General features: G+C 49.5%; 5 protein-coding genes, 1 long non-coding RNA gene and 5 other non-coding genes across 16 annotated transcripts in view; 4 read left to right on the top strand and 7 right to left on the bottom strand.

The window, feature by feature from the left end:
• Positions 1–295: 295 nt before the first annotated feature.
• Positions 296–1,240, bottom strand: LOC121107143. The gene is made up of 2 exons (XR_005840753.2): positions 1,108–1,240; positions 296–860 (listed from the first exon to the last, which is right to left on the bottom strand). It is a non-coding gene; the product is annotated as an uncharacterized LOC121107143 (long non-coding RNA).
• Positions 1,196–3,918, top strand: MRPL58 (mitochondrial ribosomal protein L58). Of its 3 annotated transcripts, none has more exons than XM_046902269.1 (6): positions 1,196–1,339; positions 1,930–1,966; positions 2,289–2,348; positions 2,995–3,077; positions 3,173–3,342; positions 3,699–3,918. In XM_046902269.1, the coding sequence occupies exons 1-6, from the start codon at positions 1,256–1,258 to the stop codon at positions 3,781–3,783; spliced, it is 519 nt and encodes a 172-aa protein (XP_046758225.1). In that variant the 5' UTR covers positions 1,196–1,255; the 3' UTR covers positions 3,784–3,918. The 3 variants fall into 3 exon arrangements, with proteins under 3 accessions (XP_046758225.1, XP_015150942.1, XP_015150943.1); XM_015295456.4 differs by lacking the exon at positions 1,196–1,339 and adding an exon at positions 1,585–1,774; XM_015295457.4 differs by lacking the exon at positions 1,196–1,339 and adding an exon at positions 1,585–1,756.
• Positions 3,919–4,399: 481 nt separating this feature from the next.
• TRNAR-UCU lies at positions 4,400–4,472 on the top strand. The gene has a single exon. It is a non-coding gene; the product is annotated as a tRNA-Arg (tRNA).
• A 412-nt stretch (positions 4,473–4,884) lies between these two features.
• On the bottom strand, positions 4,885–4,957 carry TRNAR-CCU. Its single transcript has one exon. It is a non-coding gene; the product is annotated as a tRNA-Arg (tRNA).
• Positions 4,958–5,667: 710 nt separating this feature from the next.
• Positions 5,668–5,740, bottom strand: TRNAR-UCG. The gene has a single exon. It is a non-coding gene; the product is annotated as a tRNA-Arg (tRNA).
• A 1,497-nt stretch (positions 5,741–7,237) lies between these two features.
• LOC100859449 (5-hydroxytryptamine receptor 3A-like) lies at positions 7,238–13,454 on the top strand. 2 transcript variants are annotated; one of them, XM_040649926.2, is made up of 9 exons: positions 7,238–9,786; positions 9,964–10,121; positions 10,458–10,502; positions 10,599–10,708; positions 11,235–11,401; positions 11,805–11,965; positions 12,111–12,321; positions 12,543–12,662; positions 12,824–13,454. In XM_040649926.2, the coding sequence occupies exons 1-9, from the start codon at positions 9,741–9,743 to the stop codon at positions 13,030–13,032; spliced, it is 1,227 nt and encodes a 408-aa protein (XP_040505860.1). In that variant the 5' UTR covers positions 7,238–9,740; the 3' UTR covers positions 13,033–13,454. The 2 variants fall into 2 exon arrangements, with proteins under 2 accessions (XP_040505860.1, XP_003642417.3); XM_003642369.6 differs by having other exon boundaries at positions 7,238–8,666.
• TRNAR-CCU lies at positions 7,644–7,716 on the bottom strand. Its single transcript has one exon. It is a non-coding gene; the product is annotated as a tRNA-Arg (tRNA).
• Positions 8,025–8,097, bottom strand: TRNAR-UCG. Its single transcript has one exon. It is a non-coding gene; the product is annotated as a tRNA-Arg (tRNA).
• A 569-nt stretch (positions 13,455–14,023) lies between the features above and the next one.
• On the bottom strand, positions 14,024–16,718 carry ATP5H (ATP synthase, H+ transporting, mitochondrial Fo complex subunit D). 2 transcript variants are annotated; one of them, XM_001232598.6, is made up of 6 exons: positions 16,683–16,718; positions 16,380–16,510; positions 15,625–15,721; positions 14,754–14,825; positions 14,363–14,425; positions 14,024–14,228 (listed from the first exon to the last, which is right to left on the bottom strand). In XM_001232598.6, the coding sequence occupies exons 2-6, from the start codon at positions 16,499–16,501 to the stop codon at positions 14,097–14,099; spliced, it is 486 nt and encodes a 161-aa protein (XP_001232599.1). In that variant the 5' UTR covers positions 16,502–16,510; positions 16,683–16,718; the 3' UTR covers positions 14,024–14,096. The 2 variants fall into 2 exon arrangements, with proteins under 2 accessions (XP_001232599.1, XP_001232614.1); XM_001232613.5 differs by having other exon boundaries at positions 16,615–16,718.
• A 119-nt stretch (positions 16,719–16,837) lies between these two features.
• Positions 16,838–23,940, top strand: KCTD2 (potassium channel tetramerization domain containing 2). Its single transcript, NM_001007913.2, has 6 exons — positions 16,838–17,169; positions 18,321–18,429; positions 18,847–18,938; positions 19,580–19,675; positions 19,909–20,034; positions 20,578–23,940. The coding sequence occupies exons 1-6, from the start codon at positions 16,879–16,881 to the stop codon at positions 20,605–20,607; spliced, it is 744 nt and encodes a 247-aa protein (NP_001007914.1). The 5' UTR covers positions 16,838–16,878; the 3' UTR covers positions 20,608–23,940.
• HN1 (hematological and neurological expressed 1) overlaps positions 17,394–25,901 on the bottom strand; it is a 40,128-nt gene continuing 31,620 nt past the window's right edge. For both annotated transcript variants that reach the window (XM_040649521.2, XM_040649520.2), the window contains 2 exons: positions 19,886–20,071; positions 17,394–17,880 (listed from right to left, as the gene is read on the bottom strand). The gene's annotated coding sequence lies outside the window, so the exon portion shown is untranslated. The remainder of the gene's footprint in view (positions 17,881–19,885; positions 20,072–25,901) is intronic.

Raw genomic sequence — 25,901 nt, forward strand, 5'->3', positions numbered from 1 at the left:
ATGGCCGTATATATATGACCTGATGACTGTGATTCAGAGTCACTTGGTTATTTCTTTTTTCGTAAATTAGACTTTCAGCAATCAAAGGAGGAAAAAAATAAGCACGTTTTGGCCTTTTATCCCACCTCCTATTTAAACTTTTCAAAATGCTTTGAAAATTCCAAAGAAAACTCCACATCTTAATTAGAAGAGGCAAGAGGAGTATTAAATAACCACACTTCTGCAGAGACTGCTCCAACAGAAAGCAGCAGCTATTTGATAGCACACCCCAAGAATCGAGACAGGAAGAGAACAATAGCATATCCAATTATAATGAGGAAGTACAACAAAATAGGAAACTACTAATTTCAGCATTTATCAAAAGTAATCCCCCTGTTCAGATCACACCACTGAGATTAATAAGGACACAGCTTGTCAAGAATTCGACTTGAACTGAATGTAGAAGGCAACATTAAGACAAGCACACTTCTGTCAGGTCCAGACATTCAAGCAGAGCTCATTCTGTCTTTTCAAAGGCACTCTGGACACCTGAGACAGACAGCAGTGTGGGAATGAAGCACAAGCAGGGCTGCTCCTTTCAGCCCGGTCTCACTGCGGTTGCACGACCTTCATGCCCCCTCCCCAGACCCTCTGCCCACCACACAGCAACACCTTTCTTGGCACCTCACCAGCACAGCAGTAACGCTGACACATTTGATGGCACTTGGTAAAATGAGTCCTTTTGCTTTGGAGGTCTCACCCACCCTCTGGCTACAAATCACAGCAATTTACCTGTCCCCTCCTTTAAATTAAGGTCACCAGATGGCGCGGTCTATCTCTGACGGTTCTGCTCTTTCTCCTTCAAGCATTCCATTTTCTGTCTGGGGAAGCAGAGCAGAAGCCCATCTTTACCGGCAGGCCCGTGGTTCAAAGCCAGAGATGTGGTTGTGACGGAGCACGGCACTGCGAGGCCCTGAGCGCTGCCGGCTCTCCTCAGAGCCACCGACCTTCGCCCCACAGCCCCCACTCGGGGGTCAGAACTCCCACTGCCCAGCTGGGGCCCAGCCCCACACAGCGTCGTGCCAGTTTTAAGCACCGTTTTTACTTCACCCACAGGTTTACACACACCGTTGACAGCTCCTGACACAACACCGGTGCTGACGGCAGCTCCGTGCTCTCCCCGAGCGCCTTCCCGACGCCAGAAGCAGCCGCTCCTGCCCGCCCAGCGCGAGGCGCCGCGGTCACGACGACGCGCGGCTCCAGCAGCCATCAGCTGATGGCCCTGCAGGGCTGCGCCCCTGCCCTGCACCCCTTCCCCCTCAGCATCTCTCCTGCAGATCTGGGAAATGCATCAGTGAAGGTTAGTACACGTGCACATGTGTAGATATACATATTGATCGCAAACATGGATTTTTCGCTCGTTTAACATGCTCCCGCGCGCTGAGGAGCGGCCACATCAACCCAAAGGCGCCCCAACCGCCCCGAGGCCTTCCACAACCCCGGCAGGCGACCCGGCCCCACGTGGCCCCGGAACGCAGCGCGCGGCCGCCGTTTCCAGGAGGACGCCATTTCCAGGGGCGCCGTTTCCAGGGGACGCCGCGGCGCGGCGCACTGCGAAAGCGCCAAGATGGCGGCGCGCGCCCTGCGCGGGCCCTGGGGGCTGCGGTTCCTCACCGCCCGCTTCTCGCAGCGCGCCGCCACCGGCAGCGAGTTCCGCAGCGCCTACAGCTTGGACAAGTTGTACCCGCCGCGGGACGGCGGCACCGCCAGCGACCCGGCGAGTGGGAATGGGGTCGTGAGTGGGGGGGTTTGGGCTGAGGTCCTGGGGCGGAGCAGAGCCTCTGCGCGGTCTCCCTGCAGCAGGCAGGGCCAGGCCTGAGGTGCCCGCGAGGCTGCCCCGCCGCCTCTCTCGTTGCCTAACGCTGCCTCCCCTCCCCTCGTGTTTTCCAGGAGGAGGCCAAGCCGGCGGCCTTCAACATTCCCATGGGTGAGTGTCATGGCTCAGCAGAACCGATCCCAAGTGTTTATTGCACATGAAGGCACATAGTACAGTAGCACGGAGCCAGCATTGTGCTGTGGGCTCTGTGTGCTTTAAGAACAAATCACCCATTTTTGTTGTTCTCGTGATGAACAGCAAATACTTAGAAAATGTAATTAAAATGGACTGACTCTAGAAAAACCAGAGCTCAGTTTGAGCTGAAAGCACCACCAGTAGGCTTCTTTCAGTCTCACACATAGCATTTTGGGACATCACTTACCTCTGTTCCTCACCACAAAGCTAAGGGCACCGTGGCACTGTTCTCTTCCAGACCGACTGACTGTATCCTACAGCCGGAGCAGCGGCCCTGGTGGGCAGAATGTTAATAAAGGTATGAAAAGGGTTCACTGACTTAAGGAAAAATCCCAGTCAGCATCCAAGCCTGAAAGCTGCTTCTCTGTGCTCTATGGTAAAATATTATTGTACTGTATGATCTTTAAGGTCTTTTCCAACCTGAGTGATTCTATGAGCTTGAAATTAAAAGAGCACCTTTGTACTGCCTAATGTGAATTTTTCATTATTACTTACGTTTTAACACAACTCCTTAGTCTTTGCAATGCCTGAGACCAGTGGTAGCAGTTGTTCTCCCAGAAGCACTCTTACTGCGTCACAGGAAATATCACTTCTGTAATCCGTTTTCATTGAGCATACAGTAAGCCAACTGGATTCTTAAGCTTTCCTATGCAGCAAACTGTTGGCCTAACTCAAATAAGGAAACAAAAAATATTTCCTGTTCTACCAGGTAGGTATTGGCTAGTAATAGCAGTAAATCTTGTAATGTGTAGAAATGCAAATACCATAAAATTGTCTTTTAGAATAGTATGCAAAAAAAAGTAGCAAGAAATAAATCATGATCCTTCAGGAAATTCACACTGGTATCAGCATATGTTCAAAGCCAGCAGCGAGCAGACTGAACTGCCTCATAAAGCCCAGGAACACTGCCTATTGCATTGAAAAGGTCGTATTTTTCCTCCCAGTGAATACCAAGGCAGAAGTCAGGTTCCACCTGGCATCAGCAGACTGGATCCCAGAAGCTGTAAGAGAAAAAATGGCATCAATGGTAACTACCCTCTCCCCTCCAACACTTCACAGTTCCAGCAAAAATTTGACAATTCTAACAGTTTCAGTGATCACACCATGCTTTTACCTCCTCAGCACAGAAATAAGATAAACCGAGCTGGTGAGCTGATTGTGAACTCTGAAGAGAGTCGCTACCAAATGAGGAACCTGGCAATTTGTTTAGAAAAGATCAGAGTCATGGTCACAGAAGCTACTGAGAAGCCCAAGGTGGTGTCTAAGGAGACTGCACAGCAACTCATAGCCAGGTACCATTGTTGAGACTGCCTTTATTTGCACTCTTCACTAAGGAGGGAAAATAAAAGAAAAACAATTTACTGTCATTCTAGAAGCAACTCTATAAACACGAGAGTAGGATCTTCGGGTTAAAATAGCACATCAGGGACAAAAACTGTCTTCTCAAGAAACGTTTTAATGTGACTTGATAGCAGATATTCTTTGAGACTCATTTTCTGTAAAAACAACAAAAAACAACAAGGTAACATCCCAGGAACAGGGGATGCCTGTGGACATTTGTCAACTCTTAGTTGAGCATCTATTTAGAGGGTTTGTTGCTCTTTTTTTTTTTTTTTGTACACTGAAGAATCTTTTTATTGTGTTTTAGGGTAGAAAAAATGAACCGTGAACGATTAAGACAGAAAAAGATACACTCAAATATAAAACAGAGCAGGAAGGCAGATTTCGACTGAGAGCAGAAGAGATGGAAGTCTTTCATGTACTACCTTTAGAAGGAAACGTTGTTGGCAACTGTAGATGATACTAAACTGAGCTGGATGGAATAAAGTGTCTAAAATTGTAAATAAAAAACGTTTAGAACCTGCTGAGTCTTTGTGCTTCGTCCAGTCCTCTGTATCTTTGTAAGAGCTCCCTCTGCTGCTGAACGTGCAACAGATGAGGTGGGAAAGAAAGGAAGAGCAAAAGCTTTCTGACTTCAAATGCAAATAACAATTCACCATTTCAAGCAGTTTTCTCAAATTTTCATTACCTGGATTTTTTTCCTATCAACTAAGAAAAGCATGCTGAATTAGCCTACAGCCATGTCAGGAGGTTGGCAGGAGGAGATTGCTCTCTTTCAGCGCTTACAGACAGAAACCATCCTCTTAAGTGCAGGGGTATTCTGGCCCTCGAAGTGTAACTTTGTAAAGCTTCAGACTAAGAAGCTTCAAGAGATGTTAACGGTGCCCCTATCTAGACAGCACAAAGTAGCACGATACACCCTGACCTCCTGACTGAACGAGATCTGGTTGTTTCACTGGGGAGTCTCATAAAGGTACTGAAATTATGCATTTTTCATCATTTTGCAGGGCCCCAGTGGCCTAATGGATAAGGCACTGGCCTTCTAAGTCAGGGACTGTGGGTTCGAGTCCCACCTGGGGTGAACAGAGGTGGTGTACTCTTTTAGGCAAGGAACAAATAAAAGGAGGGCAATCTCTGCTCTGGCCCTGAGGTTCACAGCTCTGAACACAGTTCTGCTAGAACGCTGCCTCCATCCCATCTCTGCACATCCTGCCCACAAACGGGAGCAAAGAAAACACCAATTCTTTCCCCCGGCCCTTGCAGGAACCCAGGGCTTACGGAGGTAGCACGTTAACGAGAATACTTCTGCTGCTTCAGGAGCACTGAATGTCATTGCACACAGCGAGATTTTGGAGGAGGCAGAACACAACTTTAAACACCCTCAGACCACAGTGGTGCAGGGGAGGAACCCCCCGAGCGACCGCGATGGAAAAGAAGACCCCACAATACAAACTGCAGCTGCACCTCGGCAGTACACGGGTGGGGAAAAGATCCACCCCAGATGGGACTCGAACCCACAATCCCTGGCTTAGGAGGCCAGTGCCTTATCCATTAGGCCACTGGGGCTGTGCCGTAGCATCTTCCGGTGCCCCGGGTTAACTCTCTGCTGGCCGGGCGGCTGCGGGGGTCGCGCAGAGCCCACCCGGTGTGCGCCCGGCCACGCGCTGCCCCCCCAAACACACACACACACACCGCCAGCACGTTGTTAAAACGACTCCGCGCCTCCCCCCGAGCAGCGCAGCTCTACTCCCGGTACAATCACAGGAGCTGCTACGAATTGCGCAACCGGAGGTGCGAGAACCGACGGGACTGCCCCGAGAACGGGGCCAGTAAATAGCGGAGCCCCCCCACACTGAGCCCGCAGGTTAGAAAAATGAAATAGAGCAAAAGGAGAAGGGGACGGAAAAGGGCACGGAGCAGCGCGACCCCACGGCGTCTGTCCGCCCCACTGCCGGAACGAACAAAAGAGCGCCCTCCGCAACGCGGGGTCTGTCGGCTCGAGCCTCACACGGGGTGAAAGCCGCGTTCTGCCCATCTTCCTCACAGCGCTTCCTGCCGCCCCGCAGGGAAAACTGCAGCAGCGCAGCTCCTGCCTTTCATCGGAACCGGCCGCAGCTGTGGCTCACACCGCACCCACGGCCGCAGCTGGGAGCGGAGCTCCGGGGGGCACAGCCTGCCCAAAACTGCGCCCATCCGCTCGTTGCGGCCCCCCCTCCCACGGCCGCCTGTGCCATAGGGATACCTTCCGCTGCAATTAAACGAGTCGTGGTTTAAAACAACCACGAAGGGACTCGAACCCTCAATCTTCTGATCCGAAGTCAGACGCCTTATCCATTAGGCCACGTGGTCCCCTCACTTCGGGCTTTGGGAACAGTGACACACACCGACGGGGTCCCACTGGTGCCCCCCGCCCCAAAACCGATGCGCATCCCACCTCCAGTCCCCGTCCCCAGGAACCACCGCGGCCGTCCCAGCCTAGCGCTGGTGACAGCGGGAAGTGGCAGGGGGTCCCCGCGGGACATCGCAGCAGCCCGCCCTGCCCTGCCCTGCCCCGCCCCCGTGTGCGGCTGCACTGCACAGTCGCCCCGTGGGCAGCGCGGTGATGTCCTCCTCTGTGGCTGCTCAAACCGCGCTTCTGAGGGCGGCAGAAACTCGGCACACGAACGCAATCCGAAATCTGGGGCTCAGGAGCTGGCTGCTGGCGGTTCCGGGGTCACGTCCCCCCTGCTGGCAGCGAGGCCCACCCGCGCAAGGTGCAGCCCAAAGCGCGTGCTTCTGAACAAGTCCAAAAAGGCCTCCCGGGAGCTGCAAGGGCAGAGCAGCTGCTTCAGCATCCTTGCCGGCAGAGGCTCGGGGCTTCGCTCCCAGCGGCCACGCGGCTCAGCTTCAGCCAGCGTGGAACTGAGGGCGGGGGAGGGGCGCGCCGGGTGCCGCGGGGTGGGGGGGGGGGGGGGAGGGGGGGCAGCGCCCCGCAAACGCGAGCCGTGATCCGCGCGGCCTCGCGGGCAGCGTGCGGGACTGCAGAGAGGGAACTGTGGGTTCGAATCCACCGCTAGGGAATCAGTCACCGTAGAATTTCTGTGCTTATCTTTCCCAGAGCCGTTTTATTCCCTCTCTGCGCCCCAATCCGCGCCCATCGGCAAGCAGTGCAGCTCCTGGGAGCGGCACATACGCAGTTTCCTCCTGCCAGGAGCTCGGCCCAGAGGAGGGAAAGGAGAGAAACGGCAGAAGTGCCACCTGATGCCACCGGAGCGGGACCGTCGCTGATGCTGTGCCCCGAACTGGGCAGTGAGCCAACCAGGGCCATGGAGACCGCAGCGTGACCGCAGCTACGGCACCCGCAGGGCATCGCCTGCAGTGCAGCGCGGGGTCGGTCTGCTTTCCAGGCAGCAGCCATTTCCTCCCATACCTAACGGGGAGAAATAACTTGGACGGAAACCTCACTTTAGGTTTCACTGGTGTGATACTACCCTGACCACAGCTGCCTTTTACAGTCCATTAACTCTGTAGGAAAAAAAGACCCTCGGGCAGCTCTTTAATGCAGCAAAACGGAGAAGGCATCGTCCCACAAGCATTTATGCGCAGGGCTGCGGTCCCAGGGCACCGCGGCTCAACTGAGTGCCCGCGCCGCGCAGCTCCGCACAGAGATGTGGTTTCTGGTGGAGGAGTGAAACCTCCTTCCCCTCTCAGCAAATCCTTCCCATCAGTGCCGGCCCCGCCCTGCTCTGGGAAGCGTGCTGGGCAGATGCGTCCATCATCTGCTGATGGCGACGGGGCGCGAAGGAACGGCACAGAGCTGTGCGGGGGGTGGGCGCTGGGAAAGCTGTGCCCCCGGGGGCGGTGTGCACAGCACGGCGGGCGGAGCTGCGGGAGCGCTGGGACTGCGCTGTGAGGCAGAGGGGTGGGGCGGCACAGTGCGGGCCCGGCCGTTGGGCTCGGTGGTCCTCGAGGGGTCCTCCCAACTCGGGACGCTCTGAGTCTCTTGCATTGACGCGGCCCTCGCTGCCCCGAAGTCCCACCGCTCCCTTCCGCAAACCTGCAGTGGGCGCTCACCGCTGCGACGGTGTTACAGAGCTGTGTTACCGATTGAGCTCAGTCCGAAATTCTCCCGTTGCGTTCAGATCCTGAATTAATTTCCTGTCCCACGGGGGTGCGAAATTCCTTCTCACCGGACGCGCCGTCTGTATCGGCACGCACTGGTGGGGAGATCGCAATGAAAAAAAAACAAAAAGCGAGAAAAGGGCAATCCGCTCACCCCAGATGGGACTCGAACCCACAATCCCTGGCTTAGGAGGCCAGTGCCTTATCCATTAGGCCACTGGGGCTGCGCGGGATGCGCGCTCCCGCTCATGGGAACGGCCCCAAATGCGGCGGAGTTCGCACTGCGCCCCGCGGGGAGACGGGACGGGACGGGACGGGACGGGACGGACACAGAACGGACGCCACGGGGACACGCGCGGCTCCCCGCCGCACTGCACGATGACCCCGCAGGCATCGAAAAAAAAAAAAAAAGGGAAATCCGCCGCACCGCGGCCGGGATGGGCTCATAGGAGGGAACCACAGCCGGGTGCGCGTGCTCTTTCCCCGTCTCCGAGAGGGGGGGAAGAGGGAGCGCCTGGAAAAGGAGGCTGTCCGACCACGAAGGGACTCGAACCCTCAATCTTCTGATCCGAAGTCAGACGCCTTATCCATTAGGCCACGCGGTCACGGCCGTGCAGCCCCCGCCCGGCCCGCCCGCTCCTTCCCGGCCGCCCCTGGGCGCGTCTCGGCAGGGCGGGGGGCCGCGTTGGGACCCGCGGAGGGAACGCCCGAGGGTGGGGTGTCCGTACATCGCCACGGCCACGGCGGCCGCCAGGCGGGGGCCTCGGTGTCTGCGTGGTGTCTGCTCGGTGTCCGCTCGGTGTCCGCTCGGTGTCCCGTCACCTTGCGGGCGCCACATGGATCTGCACATCCATCCATCTCCCTCGGCTCTGAGCTCCTCTTCCTTCTCCCACAGCCACAGTGCGGGGGCTGCCAGCCGCGTTCGGGTCTCTAAGGAGAAGCCCTGCGCTCAGAGGGCGTTGGCTCTCAGACGTCGGGATGTGCAGAGCAGCACGAGGCCAGGAGGGATCCATAGGTCACGCCTTGCAAGCTGGGGAAGGTTTGGGAGCCCCATAACGAGGAGCGATGGAGGAGACCGGGGAAACTGGGAGCAGAGAAACCTGGAAAAAGCAAATGGGACAGAGCCGTTCAGCATTTTTCACTGCACGGAGGACTGAAGCCCAAACACCCCGAGGTGAGCTGCAAGAGGAGAGATGTGCAGCGGAGCCCAGGGCTGTGCCGCAGCAGGATGCTGGAAACCAAAAGCTGGCAGAGCAGCAGAACAGATTCAGTCCCAGCCCACTCCCACCTCACAGCTGCTGGGAGGCCTAAGGCACTTCTGGAGGGCGCCACCTCCAGCACTGCGCCCGTCCCAGCAATGCCTGCCACCATCAGCTCCTGCAGCCACTGCAGCCCTCGACCACCATCACACGGCTCACCCTTCCTCTCCCCATCCCCTTCTGTTTGGTTCAAACCCTGCTGTACGGCCCATACTTGCCCTCCTCCTGTCCCACACAAGGCCCATACTTGCCCTCCTCCTGTCCCACACAACTGGAGCTGCTCAGGTACCATCTGCAGTGTCCCAGGGGAATGGGATTTCCCAAGAACACAATAGCTGGGGCTGTTCCCTCCCACTCGAAGCGTCACTCAGTGTACCTGGAGGCATCACTGGAGCTGCAGCGGGAACACAGGCAGAGAGGAGGATGGCTGAAGGAAGGGCAGAGGGAGATGTAAAATAAACGTGTGAGACTTTAATCTTAACAGTGAGGATTTGGAGCAGCACCTCAGGAGGACAGGATGCCAACTAGGAGGCAGAAACATCGTCACTGATTGCACAAAGTGCTCAGCGCTTAGGGAAGAGGGAGAGCAGCCTCTCTGCCCCCCAGAGCTAATTTTCCTATTCTGTTTCAGTGGTGTTGCATTGGCCCTGCAAATGAGACAAGATTTGCTGTTGAGTGGCTCTGGCTCCCAGCCTCTCCTTTGTGGATATGAGCCCTTTCTTCTCTCTCCCTGAAATTGTTGGATCTTTGTTTAATGCTCTTCTTTTTCCTTTACCACAACTAAACACCACTCCCAAGAGCCCACTGAGTGCATCAATCCATTAGCAAAGTCTTCCTTCCAATGCAAATACAGAGTCTAGCTCCTGTTTACAAAACACCAATCCCTCATTAGTAAATATCAAATCAACTTCTGCATAACAAGTGACGTATTTGGAACCGCTCATAACGTACCCGGTACCATCTGCCTCTTTATTTGGAAGCAGGAGAAGATGCAGCGAGCGTTTATAGCTCTGCTCACACTTTCTCTTGGGACAGGTAAGTTCAAGAGGACTGGAAAAGCCTCGAGGAGCTCTGTTCTCAATTGTGTGAGAAGGGATCGACGATGTTTTCCATATCCACACCCCATACCCTTCCTTTCATACATCTCTCTTTCACAGGTTGAGATCTCTCCTGATCTTTTTTCTTATTAAAGTGTATATTTTTTTCCATTAGGAGCTGCTCCCAGGTATATCTGTACCTACTATGATGTCATTGAGTACCTGAACATCTCCTCTCACAGCAAGCTGCACGCACACATACTGCCAAAGACGCACTGGAAGGAACCCATGGAAGTGGTGGTGGATTTTATGCTGATAGCAATTCTGTCTGTGGTAAGGATGCAGAAATGTTGACAAGTCTTTGTAACAGAAATCTGTGCCATTATTAGGCTGAGGTCTGATCTCTCTGCAGGACAGGACTGGGCCAGCAAGACCTGAGTGTCAGCGGCTTCCATTTCTTCAGCTTTCTGCTGCTTGAAAGCATTTTTTTTGTTAAAGTCTGGAGGATTTTGGAAGCTCTGGAGGATTCTAACAACCCAGCCTGTCCTCCTGAGCTCAGTTTCCACAGTCTGTGCTGTCCACTGCGGGAGTAATGGTGGAGAGCTCCGGAGCTCTGCATGGGGTATAGCTAAGAAAATCAATTAAATACCTTCCATTTTGTTTCTCTAGGCTGAAAAGCTCCAGACCGTCACTTTTTATTTCGTGTTGAGCTTGGTAGGTTCCGTAAGACCATTTCTCTCCTGTGCCACCCAGCACCATGGCTGGGGCTGAGCCCTGCGCTCACCTTTCTCCTTGTTCCTCCGTCCCCAGGAGTGGACAAACACTTTTGCCACCTGGGACCCGCGGGATTTCTGTAACATTTCTAAAATTGTTCTGCCCCTGGATTCATTCTGGTCACCCCCAATCTTCATTTTGGAAAGGTAGGCTCTCATTTTATTTTTATCCACCAGCTTAAGAAAAATACTGTGGATGCAAACCGCAGGTAATATTGTAGGAAGTGGGATAAACTCACAGTTAAAAGCTGTTCCCGTAAACTGAGCGTAACCAAGAATCTCATATCTTATATTAATGGGAAAGATAGCTTATATGAAGCACTTTGTGGCTGAGTAATTTTGTAGCATCTCCTGAAATGCAATATGTAGGTTCTGTTAAGCCTGAAGAAGCAGTGGGGGGATGAGCAATGTGGTGGGATGAAATTACCCTTAGCAGTGTTGGGCATGGCCACCAGCTCTTTGGCTGCAGGGGGAAAGGATGAGAGTCAGCAGGCAGAGAGACAGCACTGAGCCCCTTTCCCAGAAAGCTTACGCGTCCCTTTCCACTGCATTCCACATCTGTGTGGCTGCACAGAGCCATCCGAAAGGGACACTTACAGCCCCAGCTTTTGTGAGCTTGAGGATCATTGCAGCACCCTGCAGCTCTGTCACTCTCCAGTTTTGTTTCCTGCAGAGTGAACGAACAGAAGTCCAACTTGGAGTACATTGCTGTCACACACAACGGCACCTTCAACACCACCCTGCCCTTCCAGGTCACTCTAACGTGCAGTTTGATGATCCTCAAGTTCCCCTTTGACACCCAGACATGCAACGTGAGCATTGCTTCATTTCTCTACCCAGGTTAGTGGCAAGTTAAGTTTTACCACAAATAGGCTAAATGTGCAAAAGGAATAGCTGAGATGGACCCTGGCTGACTCCTGGGTTCCCTTAGCAGCACCACTTGCTGTTAGGGGAGTGCTGTTCAGTTAGAGGGAAAATAAGCTTAGAGTTGTGACGTGTTGGCATCTCTCCCAGCAACACATCTCCAAGCATCTGGGATGTTCTCTGGGTAGTCATCCCCTGGGATTGGTCTTTACAAGCCAAACAACAGCCTTGCCGTGAGAAGCCTGATATTTGCTCATGCTGATTTTTGCTTTCCTCATATGTATGCAACCTTGGTTGGGAGGGAAAGGAAGAGGGAATAACTGACCTCTGATAGAAAGCTCAGTTCTGCCACTTCTCTCCTCTCCCCTTGCCCAAACAGTAACAGACCTTTCCATGAAAGTGAAACGGACACCAGCTGAGATGCTGGTAAACAGCCAGAGCTTCTTCCTAACTGATGGAGAATGGAAGTTCACCAACCTGAGCATCAGTGAATACATGGAAGAAATGGATGATGGAGAATTTCCTGTGATCACCTATATGGTACTGCAGTAAATTCATTTTGTTTTGTGCTAATATTTAAAAAAAAAAAAAAAAGTATGAAAGAAGATAGCTTTCCACATTAGGCAGTGAGCATCCACTCAGCAGCGTCATCTCTTACTCAAATTTTGTCCATCTTCTTCAACAGATTTCCATGGAGAGACGACCCACTCTGTATATTCTGAACCTTATCCTCCCAACATGCGCCCTGTACCTGCTTGACATGGCTGTGTTGTTTGGACCCAGCTCTCTTGAGGAGAAAATCAGTTTCCAGATTTCCATCATTCTTGGCAGCTCCATGTTAGCTGTGATTCTCAACAATATGCTTCCAACTTCCTCCAATGAACCACCCATAATAGGTACTTATCTTTATTGATGAAATACTGCGTTTTACTCAGGTAACAACTCTAAGAAAATTGCTGGGCACTTACGGGCACATTCATGAGCAGTGACGTCATGAAAAGTTAAACTTTACCAGCTGGCTGCAGACAGCAAATTCCTCCTTTCTCAGGGGGATTACGGATTCAAGAAAATCATGCCTGTTATCAAATGCCTTACTTGCTTTCCTGTTGTTTTGCAGTGCTCTTTTTCTTAGGCACCTTCCTGCTGATGATCATGGCTGTGCTGGACACCTTCTTCCTGTTGCACCATCAGCACAAATCCCTACGCTTGGGCAAGGCTTTCAGAACTGTCCAACAAGGTAAAGCAACCCATAAATTCTGAAACAAGCAGGCTGGGTTGCCTGAACCTTACCTGCATGTTCAAGTCAAGGTGGGTTTCCTCCAGGCAAGCAGTGCTCCAGTCAGATGAGTCCTGGCAGCCACCCACCTCCTGCCCCATTCCAGTGTTTGCATTTTGCAGGTATGCACACTGAGCCACCAATGACAACCAACCAGGCCATGAAACATCCTACCAAGAAGACCCAGGAGAAGGTGCAGCAAACCAAGGCCTACTGGGAGACATCGGAACAGGACACAGTTCTGATAGTTCTGGAGAAGGTGCTTCTCTACAGCCATTTCTTCTTGTCACTCTTTTTTTTTGCTGTTATTTCTATAAAATGGAGCAGTTAGGGACCAGCTCTGTGTGGTGCTCAATCAGTCTTTCTCCATTTTATTTCTTCAAAGCCCTCTGCTGTATTTTCTCTTCCTGCTTGATTCATAGAACAAGTTATTTCAGTTGCCTAAATTAGGAGAAAAAAAAACCCCAAACCAAACCACAACCAGAGCATAAGGTCTGCATCGTGTGTGCATTGTATTCTAGTTCTGTAAACAAACATATATTCTGAAAGTGCTCCGTCGGCTATCAAAGTATTTAGATACAACTATAATGGAACTGGAAGAGGACATCTTAATTCTATCCAATAGTAATTCTTACAACTATGTCAGAAAAAGGGACCTAGAGCCCTTTTTCATTTATGGAAATGTTTTCATTTTGAGGAAAGACATTTAAGAATTCCTACTCAGATAATTAAATAAATCAATCAAAGTATGAAGCTTTTGTTCTGTTGTTTCTGTGATTTTAAGTGAGATCTGCAACATACAGAAACCCAGAATGGTAGGATCACCAGGGTTATGGGGGGGGGCAACGCTTGGGATGTTTTAAATATCATACTTCCGAACTTCTGTATCTCACCTAATTCCTTCAACTCCTATCACAACTGGCTGCACCTCAACAGACACAACCAACCTGGAAAGCACCCCCAGCACACTGCCTCTAAAACTGCTGAGACAGACCTCACCCTGCAGATTACTACTAAGTGTAACTTATTCTGTGGCGCTGGAGTGTAAGTCTGTCTCCTAAGCAACAGTGCATTTGCAAAAGCAAAACCACATTCCCTGCACTATGCGGGTACAAAGGTAAACGGGAGGTTTGTCTGCATTACAGACGGTGTGTTAGGACTCAACATTATTATCAGATCTAGCTGAGATCTTAGTACTTGCTATAAAATCAAGTTCAACAGTAAGAGACAAAATCCATGAAAAACATCCTCTTTGTGCATTGCTGTGTGGTTCCGTATTTCTCAAAACCTTGCAACCTCACATCTAAGATCTAAGCCACAGACAGGAGGAAAAGCACTTTTATTTAAGAGAGATTTCATTCTGACAGTCATCAGATAAACTGTTTCCAAGCCAGTTTACAGATCAGCAATGGGTTTGTGTGGCCAGAATGGATACTTCTCCCTGTCCAGTCTGGTTTCAGGGAAAGCTTCATGCAAGTCTTCAAAAGTCATCTGTTCAAACGGAATCATGCTTCTGAGCTTCTGAAGCTTGAAGTGGGAGCAGAGACAAATATGTTACAAGTCACTCATCAGCAAGAAAGAGCAAAGCAAGCACAGGAAAGAACAAGGTATGTACCAAGCAAGGTTAAAGAGAACATTCACAAAGCAACATCCATACTTACTTGTTGCTCATACTCAGCAATACGAGCTTTGGAAGCTTTCACATATTCAACAATGCCCTTAGCCTGCAGGAAAGCAGAGGACGTGGTGAACATAGTTACAATAAAGACATCAATCTAGAGTGAACCTGCAACACCACCTTTTAAGTTCACGTTACAATTCACTGTCATTACACAAGTGGACAAAATCTTGAACAAAATCCAAACCCTTTCCAAAGCAGAAAATCTTTTGCTTAGGCAAAAGCTAGAGACATTAGAAGACCAGAGAGCCATACTTCTCAGACTCCTCTGCCTGTGCATATGCAAACACAGAATACACCTTCCCTCTCACCCCTTCTCAACTTCACAGGACTCAGAAACAAGCCTGGCATTCAGGAACAGTTCAAACACTTACAGCTTCTTGCTCTTGGGCATCAATTTTGGCAGTTTGTGTATCCACTGGTTCAGGGACCTTCAGTGCACTGAACTGGAAAACAAACAAAAAAAAATTTTAACAGTTTGATTTACATAATCCCTCATGTGAAAGGTCATTCCCCCTAGTAGCAGGGGAGCACTCCTTCCACTCTTCCTAGGACATGACATGCTCACAAATGCATAACTTAATGAGCTTTTTAAAACTGATCTCTGCATCTTGAATGCACATTTCACAAGCAGCACCATTCATCTGTATGCTTAAAGTGATCTTACGTATTGCACGTCATCACTAGGACAAATTACACTATGCATATTCATCACAGCATTGCACACAACAAAGCACAGCACCACAGGGAAGTCTAACACCAAAGACATATCCTATCGTGGACAGATTTTCCTCAAAGTTCCCACATCTATCCAACATCTGTGGGCTCTTTTGGTCTCATAGCAGCCAATTTCCATGCTGCCAGTGACATCACGTGACCTTCAACAAATGCTTGGCTCACTCTTTTCAGTTCATTTCTAAATGGTATGACAACCCCATAAGCATCAGTTAGCTTTGCGTGTTTCTTAGTCTGCAGACCTGCACTTATTATTTTCTGCTACTCAGTAAGTTAAAGAAATACACCAAAGATTTGTTTCAGGACAGGCAGTACCCAGATTTGCTCCTACAGACAAAAGAACTTATTGAGTTCTCTTTCTTTCAGGTGAGTGACTGATCTTCAGGACATAAAGCAAACGAAGCTAAAATCCAAAACTGAAAACACTTTTGTTCTGGTGTTTTCCACTAAAAGATATTCCCCATTTAAGTCTCCAAAGAACAACAATATACAGCTGACAAAGATACTGACCTTCTTCTGAAACTCATCCACCATGCCAGCTTTAGCAACAGCAGTCTTGTAGTAAGTCCAGTCAATGGCAGGGGGTTTCTCGGGCAGCGCAGCCAACCTAAGGAGAGGGAGGACAGTGGTCACCAACAGTGCCAGTACAAACCTGATGCTATCATTTGCTCCCTGCTCTTTTCGAGAGTTAACAGACACTGCTGAGTTGAACAGTAAATATCTACAGGCCCCTTGTTAATAAGTAGTGATGAACCAATTCTGTAAACTCCCTCCACCCATGGAATAGATTTTTCCCTATGGACAGACAAATTCAACCTGCAGCCCCACTCCACTTCACGCTACTGCACAGCATCTCTAAGAGATGGCTTTGTAAAAAACACTACAGGCAGCTTTCACAAGTTAGAAGCAAGAAGCAATGCTAACTGTAATAGCTAGCATGCATGAAGCAGGAGATGCCAAAGCACCCAGAAAAACCAGTGCTTTGTATAGCATTTAATAGAGAAACGAGCTTTTCAAAGCACTTTATTTTTCTTAACCCCCCCCCCCCAAAGCAAAGTGCTTTCACAGAACTAGTTTTTTCACATCGCAATTGGAGTTTACCCCTGTGGAGGACTAAATAAAGAAGATTCAACAAAAGAAACCGTTGCCGCCTGCCCTGAAGGCGACTGCTGTAACGTCTCTCGGGACGCTGTGGGAAACTACGATATGAGACAGCGGCCGAACCGAGGACCGCGGCTCTGCGAGAGGCTGCGGGCAGCACTCACCGGGCGGACAGCGCATCGCTGCGGGTCTTCAGAGCGTTGAACATGGCGCGCTGGTTGGCGGGCACCCTCTCCGCGAAAGCCGCCCAGTCGATGGCCTTGACGGCAGTTCTGCGGGCCGCCATGCTGCCGGGCTGCCGCGAGAAGAGAGCGGGTCACGGAGAACACAGCTCGGTCCCAGGGCCTCCCAGGGCCCACGGAGCTCGGATCTCCTTCTGAACACCCCTATGCCGCCTACCAAAGGGCGATGGAGCCCGGCCTCCCTTCCCTCCTCGTTCCGCTCAGCTCCCACCGCTCCTCACTCACCTTCACCGACCGCCACTACCGTCCTCTGGCGCTGCCAAGCGACGCACCGGAAGCCCTGCCCTCAGCGGCCAATCAGAGCGCGGCGCTAGCGGAAACACATCATGCCGCTCCGCACACGGAAGTACTTCGTGCGCCGGAAGCGGCGGCGGCGGGGCGGGGCGGGGATGGCGGCGTGGGGGCGGTGAGAGCAGCCGCCATGGCGGAGCTGGCAGCGGCGGAGGGACCGCCGCGTGGCCGCACGCCCAGTCCGGGCCCTGGGGGAGTGCCGGGACCGCCCAGTCCTCGCTCAGCTGCGCCGGGCTTTTCCGGCACTATGCTGAGCCCGGGTCCCGCCGGTGCGGCCCGGCCACCCGCCGCCTCCAAATGGGTGCGGCTGAACGTGGGCGGAACGTATTTCGTGAGCACCCGACAGACGCTGTGCCGGGAGCCCAAGTCCTTCTTGTGCCGCCTCTGCTGCCAGGACGGGCCCGAGCTCGGCTCCGACAAGGTGAGGCCGCGGCACGGACCTCTCGCTCCCACTGGGCCGGGGCGGGGTCTGCAGGAGTCCCCAGCAGTCCCCAGCACCACCCCCGAGCCGTGCGTCCATTGCTGCAGCCCCCGCCGCTTCCTCGCTCCTCCGGAGCACCCCGGCACCCTTCCGCTGCTACTGCGCGCAGCAGGGAGAGAAACGTCCCCAGAAACAGAGATTTAAGTGATGCGCCGCCCCCAGGATGTATGTGGTTTTTCATTGTATTTACTTCTGCTCTCAGAAAAGATCCCAGTTCAAGAGCTTTACTGGACGTATAGCTCTGCAGTCGCTGCAGGTTGTTAACGTACAGGTTTTACAAGCAGTTATTATTGCTGCAGGGTTTCTATAATATCTGTACAACATTTTGTATCTGTTTAATTGGAAGTTAAATCCAGGTTATGACCACAGTAATGGTTACCAGTCTCAGCAAAGATAGGAGATGACACTTTGGAAGACCTCAGCATTTCACCGCTTTGGAGCAGACTGCCTAGCAGGACCTGCACTGCTTTAAAGTGATGTAAGGAAATGATGTGAAAAACATCCATACAGACTTTAGCAGCTCTTCCATGCTGCTTCAGGAAATGCTTTTAGTTATGGATTGTTGGTAATGTGATGACAATGTTGGATGCGCAGCTGCTGGAGACTGTTCAGAGACAGGACTGGTGCACTGCAATGGGCATTTTCAGTAGTCTAAAGAAAAGGGAAAAAAAACATACTTTGAATTATCACATGCTGTTAATCAGAACTGGAAATCCAAATTTCCTTTCAAGTTTTTTAGTTAAACTAGCATGGAAAACCAGTTTAGACAGAACACGACTGCCAGCTTTTGTATTTTGTTATTGCAGTGAAGCAAGACTGCTAAGGCCTGCTTTTCTCTTCACTTATGCAAGCTTGGTTTGTGGAAGTACTGACTGGCAGACTTCTGCCAGCGTTATTGAGCTGCAGTATTTACAGCTGAGTTCAGATACTGAAAAAAATGCTGGCTGAAACATGGAGTCACAGATAGACTTTTCACAGGCAAAGAAATCCAGATTCTCAAAGAAAAGCTGCTCAATGTCTAATTTAAAAAAGGAATATTTTTCCCAGTACCACTTAACTGTGCCTGCTTCATTTCTGTACTCACTCAACAGGATGAGACAGGAGCATATCTCATCGATAGAGATCCCACATATTTTGGTCCAATACTGAACTACCTCCGACATGGGAAGCTTATCATAAACAAGGAGCTCGCAGAAGAAGGTAAGAGAAACATACAAAGGAGGAACTGCAAGCACTGTTTTGTAGCACTTTTAGAACAGCACCTCTTCTCCATGAACAGACAGCAGTTCTGAGCAAGCAAGGAGCTTTGGTGACCTTCCCCTGAGTGAGGCTGTGTGAATGATACTAGAGATTGTACCACAGGGTTCCTTATAATTCCAGGGAAAGGGGAATAATCTTCCTTAAATGTTCTGTTAACCACAGAAAGAGGCAGTAGCTTGTTTTCTTCCAGCCTGGGAGCATGAGGTCAGTGGCACAGTCCATTTAGCATCCAGGGATTTTCTTACACGTGGGAAAGATTTGGAGTCAGTATCAGGTATTGCACTCTTGTAGCTGAATTGTCTTTGTTCTGCTCTTAATAAAGTAACAGTTCATCTCTGCTTTTGGTTCCTTCCTTAGGGGTACTGGAAGAAGCTGAGTTTTACAACATTGCGTCACTTGTGCGGCTGGTGAAGGAGCGGATACGGGATAATGAGAACAGAACCTCTCAAGTAATGCACGTGAATATTTTCATACTGAAGTCAGTCATTTTCTGTAGCATAGCAGGAGGATGTGGCTGTAGGTGTTTCCAGTACAAGTTTTTAACAGTGTTTTTAACAGTTTTTAACAGTGACAATCAGGGTTTTTAGTTAAAGCTAAGGCACAACTAGGAAAGGTGATCCATTATGGTTTCACAAGTACAGGCTACTAACTCATCTTGTTAGTACTGTAGAATGAAAAGTGCTATGAACAAAGACTGCTTTGGGAGGTATAGTTCTCCTTCTCCAAACCATGTTCTGCCCTTTATATCAGTCTTAGCTGCTGAACTGATATCCACATCCCTGTACATTCAATTTCAGGACAGCAATGTTTTTAAAAAACAGTAAATGGCTTTGAAAGACAACGAAGTGTTGCTTTCACTGGCACATAGGCACCTGGCAGGTTTTTAAAAAGCATGCTAACTCCACATAGCAGTTTTAGAATCAACTGGATAGTCACAAGAATGAGACCTCAGGAATTCCACATGGCTCAAACTTCCTCAAATAGCAAGCAGACAGAGCAGGAGGCCCTGTAAAAGGCTAATTAGTTTCCTAGGTTGGTACCAGTACAACAGTTGCTAAACTCCTGCTTGTTTTTATTCTCCATTCTTTAGGGTCCTGTGAAGCATGTATACAGGGTCCTGCAGTGCCAAGAGGAAGAGCTCACACAGATGGTGTCCACCATGTCTGATGGGTGGAAATTTGAACAGGTACCAATAAAATGTCTGAATTTGTCTGGTGCTTGTCTAAGTAATTGCCTTATGAACACACTTTGGGAAAGCCTGTGGCACAGGGATATGGGAAGGGATTTGACCTATTGGCACTTCAGGTCAGAACGGGTCTCCCTGAACAGTTGTAGCACAGAAAACAATTGCAGGAATAAAGCAGAAGTCAAGATTTACCAATAGAATCATCCTTACCTTGGCTGTCTTCTGTCACACAGCTAATCAGCATTGGATCTTCATATAACTATGGAAATGAAGACCAGGCAGAATTCCTCTGTGTTGTATCTAGGGAACTCAACAATTCTACCAATGGCATTGTCAAAGAGCCCAGCGAGAAGGCAAAGGTAAGGCATCTCCTCAAATGTACTGTCTTGAATTCCCCTATGCAAAGGAAAAAAACATCTTACAGTAGGAGATCCATAACTTGCAATAGCAGTCTGTATACCAGCTTTCATATTTCCTCCTGTATGAATGGCCTTCCCCCTCTTAAAAGATTTCCTCGTTTACCGTACGTTCAGATTAAGGGAAAAAAAAATAAAAGAGAAAAGAGTTGGGGGGGGGGGGGGGGGGGGGGGAAGGATTTTCTGACTGAAGGATACTGTGGGAAAAGGACTGACATTGTTTTTTCTCGTTCAGTCCATGCATTTTCCCCAGTATAGCAACAGAATATTTTTAACTCCTGGCAGGCAGCTAAAGCATTTCTAGAGAAGAGACTCTGTTTTAACCAGCTTGTCATTTGGTATGGTAGTATAAAAGCCAGCAGGCAACTCTCTCATTCTTTCTCTTGTTGGACTTCTTTTCCTTCTTCTACAAAAGCCAGACTTGGATCATGAACTTTGGCTTCTAAACTTGCCTGAGTTGTTTATAGAGGTTTTCTTCTTTTTCAGATTCTTCAAGAGCGAGGATCTCGGATGTAATTCAAGTGTCTACTCCTCTAGAACTCCCAGATGTCAAAAGGGCAATCTAGCTGGGCAGAACATCTCTCCACAATGCAAAATTGCCCCCCTAGAGTAATCAAGCTAACGCAAAGCAAAGCCAAGCCTGTCCTGTCAATTATGAGTAATTCTAGTCCTAACCAAAGGCTTTCCTGTTATTCTGGAGAACAAGAAAGGAGAAAACTCTTCCAGGTGGATAGCCTGTTCCACAAGTATTTATTTTTTTTGGCCAGTGCTGTACTGAATTTTTCCAACAACAGCTGCACTGGATTCCCAGTTGGATTCTTTGCAAAGGTTGCTCAGGTCCATGAAGCCTTGTGGTCAGTCCTACCTTATGCAGGCTGCCATGGGTGGGAAGATGTGTGTGACCTGTGCCACTTCTTGCATCTAGGTCTACAACCACAAGAATAATGCAGAGACCTTGCAGTGCTCCCTCCTGATAAGCCAGTCCCCCACAGATCAGAACAGGGCTTTAAAAGGAGGAACAAAGAAACTACTTGTAAAAAACAAACATTTTCATTCTTGCTTTGTATTTGTTCCTTGTACAATTCCTAAGAGCTGAGCCTAGATACTAAGGGGAAGGGGGTCACAAGTACATCTAACATGGGTGTTGCTGCTAACACTATTACATATGGGCTCCTGGCGTTTTCCAAAGCCCATTGCTTCTCATGCATAAAAACAGACCTGTGTTCACCCAGAGCAGTGACAGAGTAATGGATCTGTCCTGTACACTTCTCTATTGAAGAAGAGTGGTGACATCTTCCCCTTCAATACCTTGCCATGACCATTTATCTTAGTCCGGTGCAAAGTCACAAGGTTAGGGACTTGTTCCTGCCAATTTCAGCTTTGCCTCGTCTCCAGCAGCATGGGCTCTGTCACCTGCCTTTTCACCAAGGAAGGACTGTGGGCAGAATTTCTTTTGTACTGTAGCAAGCAGGTAGGTTTGATTTTTACCCACAGGACTCTTTGCAGAGGAGATCCACTACTTACATGCAGTGATTTAGCTGCATCCTCCCTCATGTCCCCAACCTTTAAAGAGATCACCTCAAATTACACAGGGGCATCAGAGCTGGGGGGCGGGTGGTGAAAAGTTGCCAAACTGTTGTAATATATTTTGTCCGGTGTGTCAACTTCTGTGACTTTTTTTTTAATGCCTTGGATGGATGTGCAAAATGTTCGTTTGTGCCTCTCTTGAACTCTAATCTTAGCCAAATCGCAGTCACTGTTTCCTCTCTGTTAAGCTGTGCCATCCCTTACCAAGGGCATGTCCCTCCTAGTCTGGTAAATGAAATTTCTTAGGAATTTGCTGCTGTGTGTTTTTCTCCTTTCATCTCAGCTTTGTTCTTTGTAGCCCACGTGTCCTGGCACTTTGTTTTTGTAAATCAAATCCCAAACTGATGCTACGTGCAAAACTTCAGAGATGTTGGAATTCACAGACATGGACAAGCTCAGAGCAGATGATTCTCAATAAGGTATCAGAAAACTCCTCACCTGGTTTGAGGAGTTCAGTTCTTTTATGGAAAAACTCAGCTACCTGTGGTCTCCTTACGTTGCTGAGATGGAAATAGGCAGGTCTCCTGTCTTATCACTTATTGCTGGCAGGGCCTAAGGGTAGCAAAATGTTACCAAAGGTCTGACAACCAATTCAGCAAACAAGGCATGCAGCAGAGGCACAGAGCGACACAGCTGCACTTGGCCTCTTTTGGTACATGCTCATGCCTGTCCTTTTCCATCCTTTGCCAGTATACCACACCTCCACTGGAGGCTTTGCCTCACTCACAAGAATGACCAGTAAGTTATCTGTACTAGTTTAGTCTTGATAACAACAGACCATGCCAAATGTCTGAATTCACATTCTATCAGTTATAGGCTATTGAAACACAGCTGGCTTGCCATCATGCTGAAGAACCCAGCTCTCCTTCTTCCTTCCATCTTCCCCATTTATAACATAGTGAGATGGTATTGGTGTGATTAGACCATACACCTTGGCTGGGCCTAAATAACACTGTGATACTTTAGATATCTCTCCTCTGCCAGTATCTTGTAGTCTCAGTCATTGTGCTCTCAGCTGAGAAATCAAGAAGTACACGTATGCAGGTTAACAGCCTGAAAAGCCCTCTAATTCTCACATTCGTGTTCTGTTCCTTCCTCGGAGGAGGGAGTTTCTGTGAACTGGAAGGAAATATCAAACTGACGGTGACAGGGACTGGGTGAGCTGCATGTCACATCAGTGCCAGCTGAACACCTCAAACCCACAGCAACACTAATGAGCTCACCTGAAGGGAGCCATTCTGTCCAGTACAGTTCAAGCAGGTAAAAGCGATACCTTGTTCCAAAATGCCATGCATGGTGAAGCCCACAGGAGATTGCCTCATGCAAAAGAGGGCACTCTCTCTCCTGAGCCACAGAGAGCCAAAAAAACCCACCATTCCCGGTTGAGCAGCTCAGCTGTTTAACTCATACACGTGAAAGACTATCAAAGCTGTACCTTGGATCTCCCCTCCACACTGTGCTCTCTGCAGCAAGGGCTTGTCAGTGCATTCCAGTCTTCTTTCCTTCAGTTCCACAGGCCTTCAGTTCAAGAAAGTTGATGTAGAAGAACAGTCTGTTCCTGAATAGCCCTTATTGTAGGGTGATGCTTAGGACCAGGCACAAAGACCTTGAAGGTACAATCCCAGTGGAGGATTTCTCCTCCCCTGATAGTGTTAATGACCTGTACCCCCAGACCAAGGGCCACTCAGCATGATACACCAGCTGCATGTCTATTTGCTGAGCACAGGGCTTTTCCTTCTGTTACCTTTCACTCAGTCACAACATATCAAAACTAACAGTGAAGATTAAATTTGCCCCATTGACTCAAAGGTAGCATGCTGTGAGCAGGGGGAGGGGTACTGGATATCCAAAAGTGTTTGTACCTTTTGGGAAAGTTCACTTCAAAGCATTAATCCTGGAAATGGGAGGTGTGACGTTTTGGTTTTTCTAATCTTTTCCAGTGGCCTGAGTTGTTCCATTATGGCAGGACTGGAAACAACATCTTACAGTGTCTTTGTTTCTGTACATTTTTAAATAGATTTTCTCAGGGGTGACTGAGTGGGCTGAGGCAGAGGCAGCAGTGGGACAGAGCAGCTCCCCAGCTGGGCTGTGGGCTCCTCCCTGCAGGTTCGCCTGCAAACCCAGAGGTTCTGTACAGTTTGTCACCTGTCAGTGCCCTTTGCTACTGTTTCTCTTTGTTTATTAAATGTGTTTGAATAACAGTTGAGATGCTGCAATTAATTTGTTTTTCCAATAAAGGTTCTGAAATGGGTTTGAAGTGTATGAAGAATGTCTGCAGCCTGAGCTTTCTTTACATCCATTTGCAGCCTTTCCAACACAAATTCTACACTTTAGAGGGAGAACCATACAAATTAAGTACCCACATTTGGTTCTCATTTGTTTGTGACAACTTGCCAAGAGGAAAAGTCCAGTTAGATTTTGGAGTCCTTCTTGGTTGCTTTCAGAGAACAAAGGCACATTGAAGCATTTTTCTGATTTTCTTATACATAAAAGAATCTGAGCTAAATCTATTTTTTTTTTTTAGCCATTTCCACGGACTAATACAAGCACCAAATATGAGTAGTTTAAGGACAATGGTTCTTTGAGTCAGTTTTCATTTGCTAAGCACCTGTTCAGTTCAGCACGTGTGGCAGAAACATCCAGCATTTCCAACAGCGTCATCCCCCCATATTACAACCCTACCTACCTCCCCTCCCGCCCCCCCCCCCCCCCCCCCCCCCCCCCCCCCCCCCCCCCAACAGCTGCAGAAGCTCACAAACAGTTCTCCACTTTCCCACTAAAGGACAAGGCACAGCAATTCTTGCTACCACCAAGACAAATGCAGAACAAGTGTGAGAACAAAAAACAGCGCTGTTTCTAAAGAGCTTCCCAGGTGTTCTGAGCAGGCAACTGTCAGCTGAGGGAGATTGCTCCCGGCATGCAGAGTTGGCTCTGAAACCTCGGGGGAGTATTTAAAATAGTTGATCTGTTACCTCCACCCTGAATGCCACAGCATTCCCCATGTTTGTGGTGTTAGCAAACCTGGGAATTAGCTGAGATTTAGTTATTTTCCTGTTTCCAGAGCACTGCAGCTCATAAATGTGTGAAACAGAGGTGCCCTGTGATGGGCAAATAGCAGGGAGGCAAAGAGACAACACGTCAAGATTTGGTGATGCTGGAATTTAGATAACAGCAATAATTTAGGCCTGACACAGGGAGGGGAAAGGAGGAGGAAAGATGAGTAAATAGTGGGGAAACTTGCATTAACTTAATCTTACTTTGAATCAGAGTTTGTTGCTGCCCACTGCAGCTGCTCTGAGGCTGCCATAAAGCAGCTGAGCAGGGAGGGCTGGCACACCCCCAAAGCAGGGCTTGGCACCACAGCTGTGCAAGATGAGACACTCACCACATGGTGTCATGCAAGGGGAGCGTATGGGCATAACAGCAGAGAGCAGAAACCACAGCCGACTCAACCACAGCTGAACCACTCCAGTTGCTTCAGGACAACACCTTCAAGCCCTCTTGGCCCACCCCTGTATCTCCATGCCAGACAGGGCTGCATGCCAGACAGGGCTGCAGCTTAGTTGAGGCATCTGTCAGCATCCAAATTCATGGCCTAAGGCTCCAGCAAAGGGGAGTGGAAACCACAGCTGCATTTCTCTTGCCCAGGAGATGACAGAGCTCTGCCTACAGCCATGAGCGCATCTCAGTGCCCACGCGCTGTCTTGGTTTTCACATAACTGTGGCTCAGCCCACTGCTCATGCTCTCCTGCACCCTGGGCAAAGTCACGTCTATTTGCAGATTGAAGGCTCATAAATATTTGTAACCCAGCTTGCTGACTTGTTTGGGAAATAAGGACCTTAGCCACATCCTTCCACCTAGATCTGGTTTTGAAACGGTCACTGAAGATTTAACCCAACTTTCATCCTGGCAAATAACCCCTGCAATACCTGATCCCTCCGGGGCTGGAGAAACATGTTGATTTCTCCAAATCACAGCAAAGAAAGGTGCAGTCCCCTACCAATCACCTTCAGGCAGCAGGATAGCACCAATCTGCTGTGTGCATGACTAGAGAGCCAGGCTCTAAATGAGAAAAGCAGTCAAATGGGTCTCTAAAGGGCTGGGAAATATCTAATGAACATCCACCCCCATCCTCATATTGCCATGAGTTTTCATCTTAAATCTGAATGCAAAGGAACACATGGGAAGTAAGAACGGTATGATTGTATTTGCCAAACCAAGG

Source organism: Gallus gallus, chromosome 18 (assembly GCF_016699485.2).
Source record: "Gallus gallus isolate bGalGal1 chromosome 18, bGalGal1.mat.broiler.GRCg7b, whole genome shotgun sequence".
Lineage (NCBI taxonomy): Eukaryota > Metazoa > Chordata > Aves > Galliformes > Phasianidae > Gallus > Gallus gallus.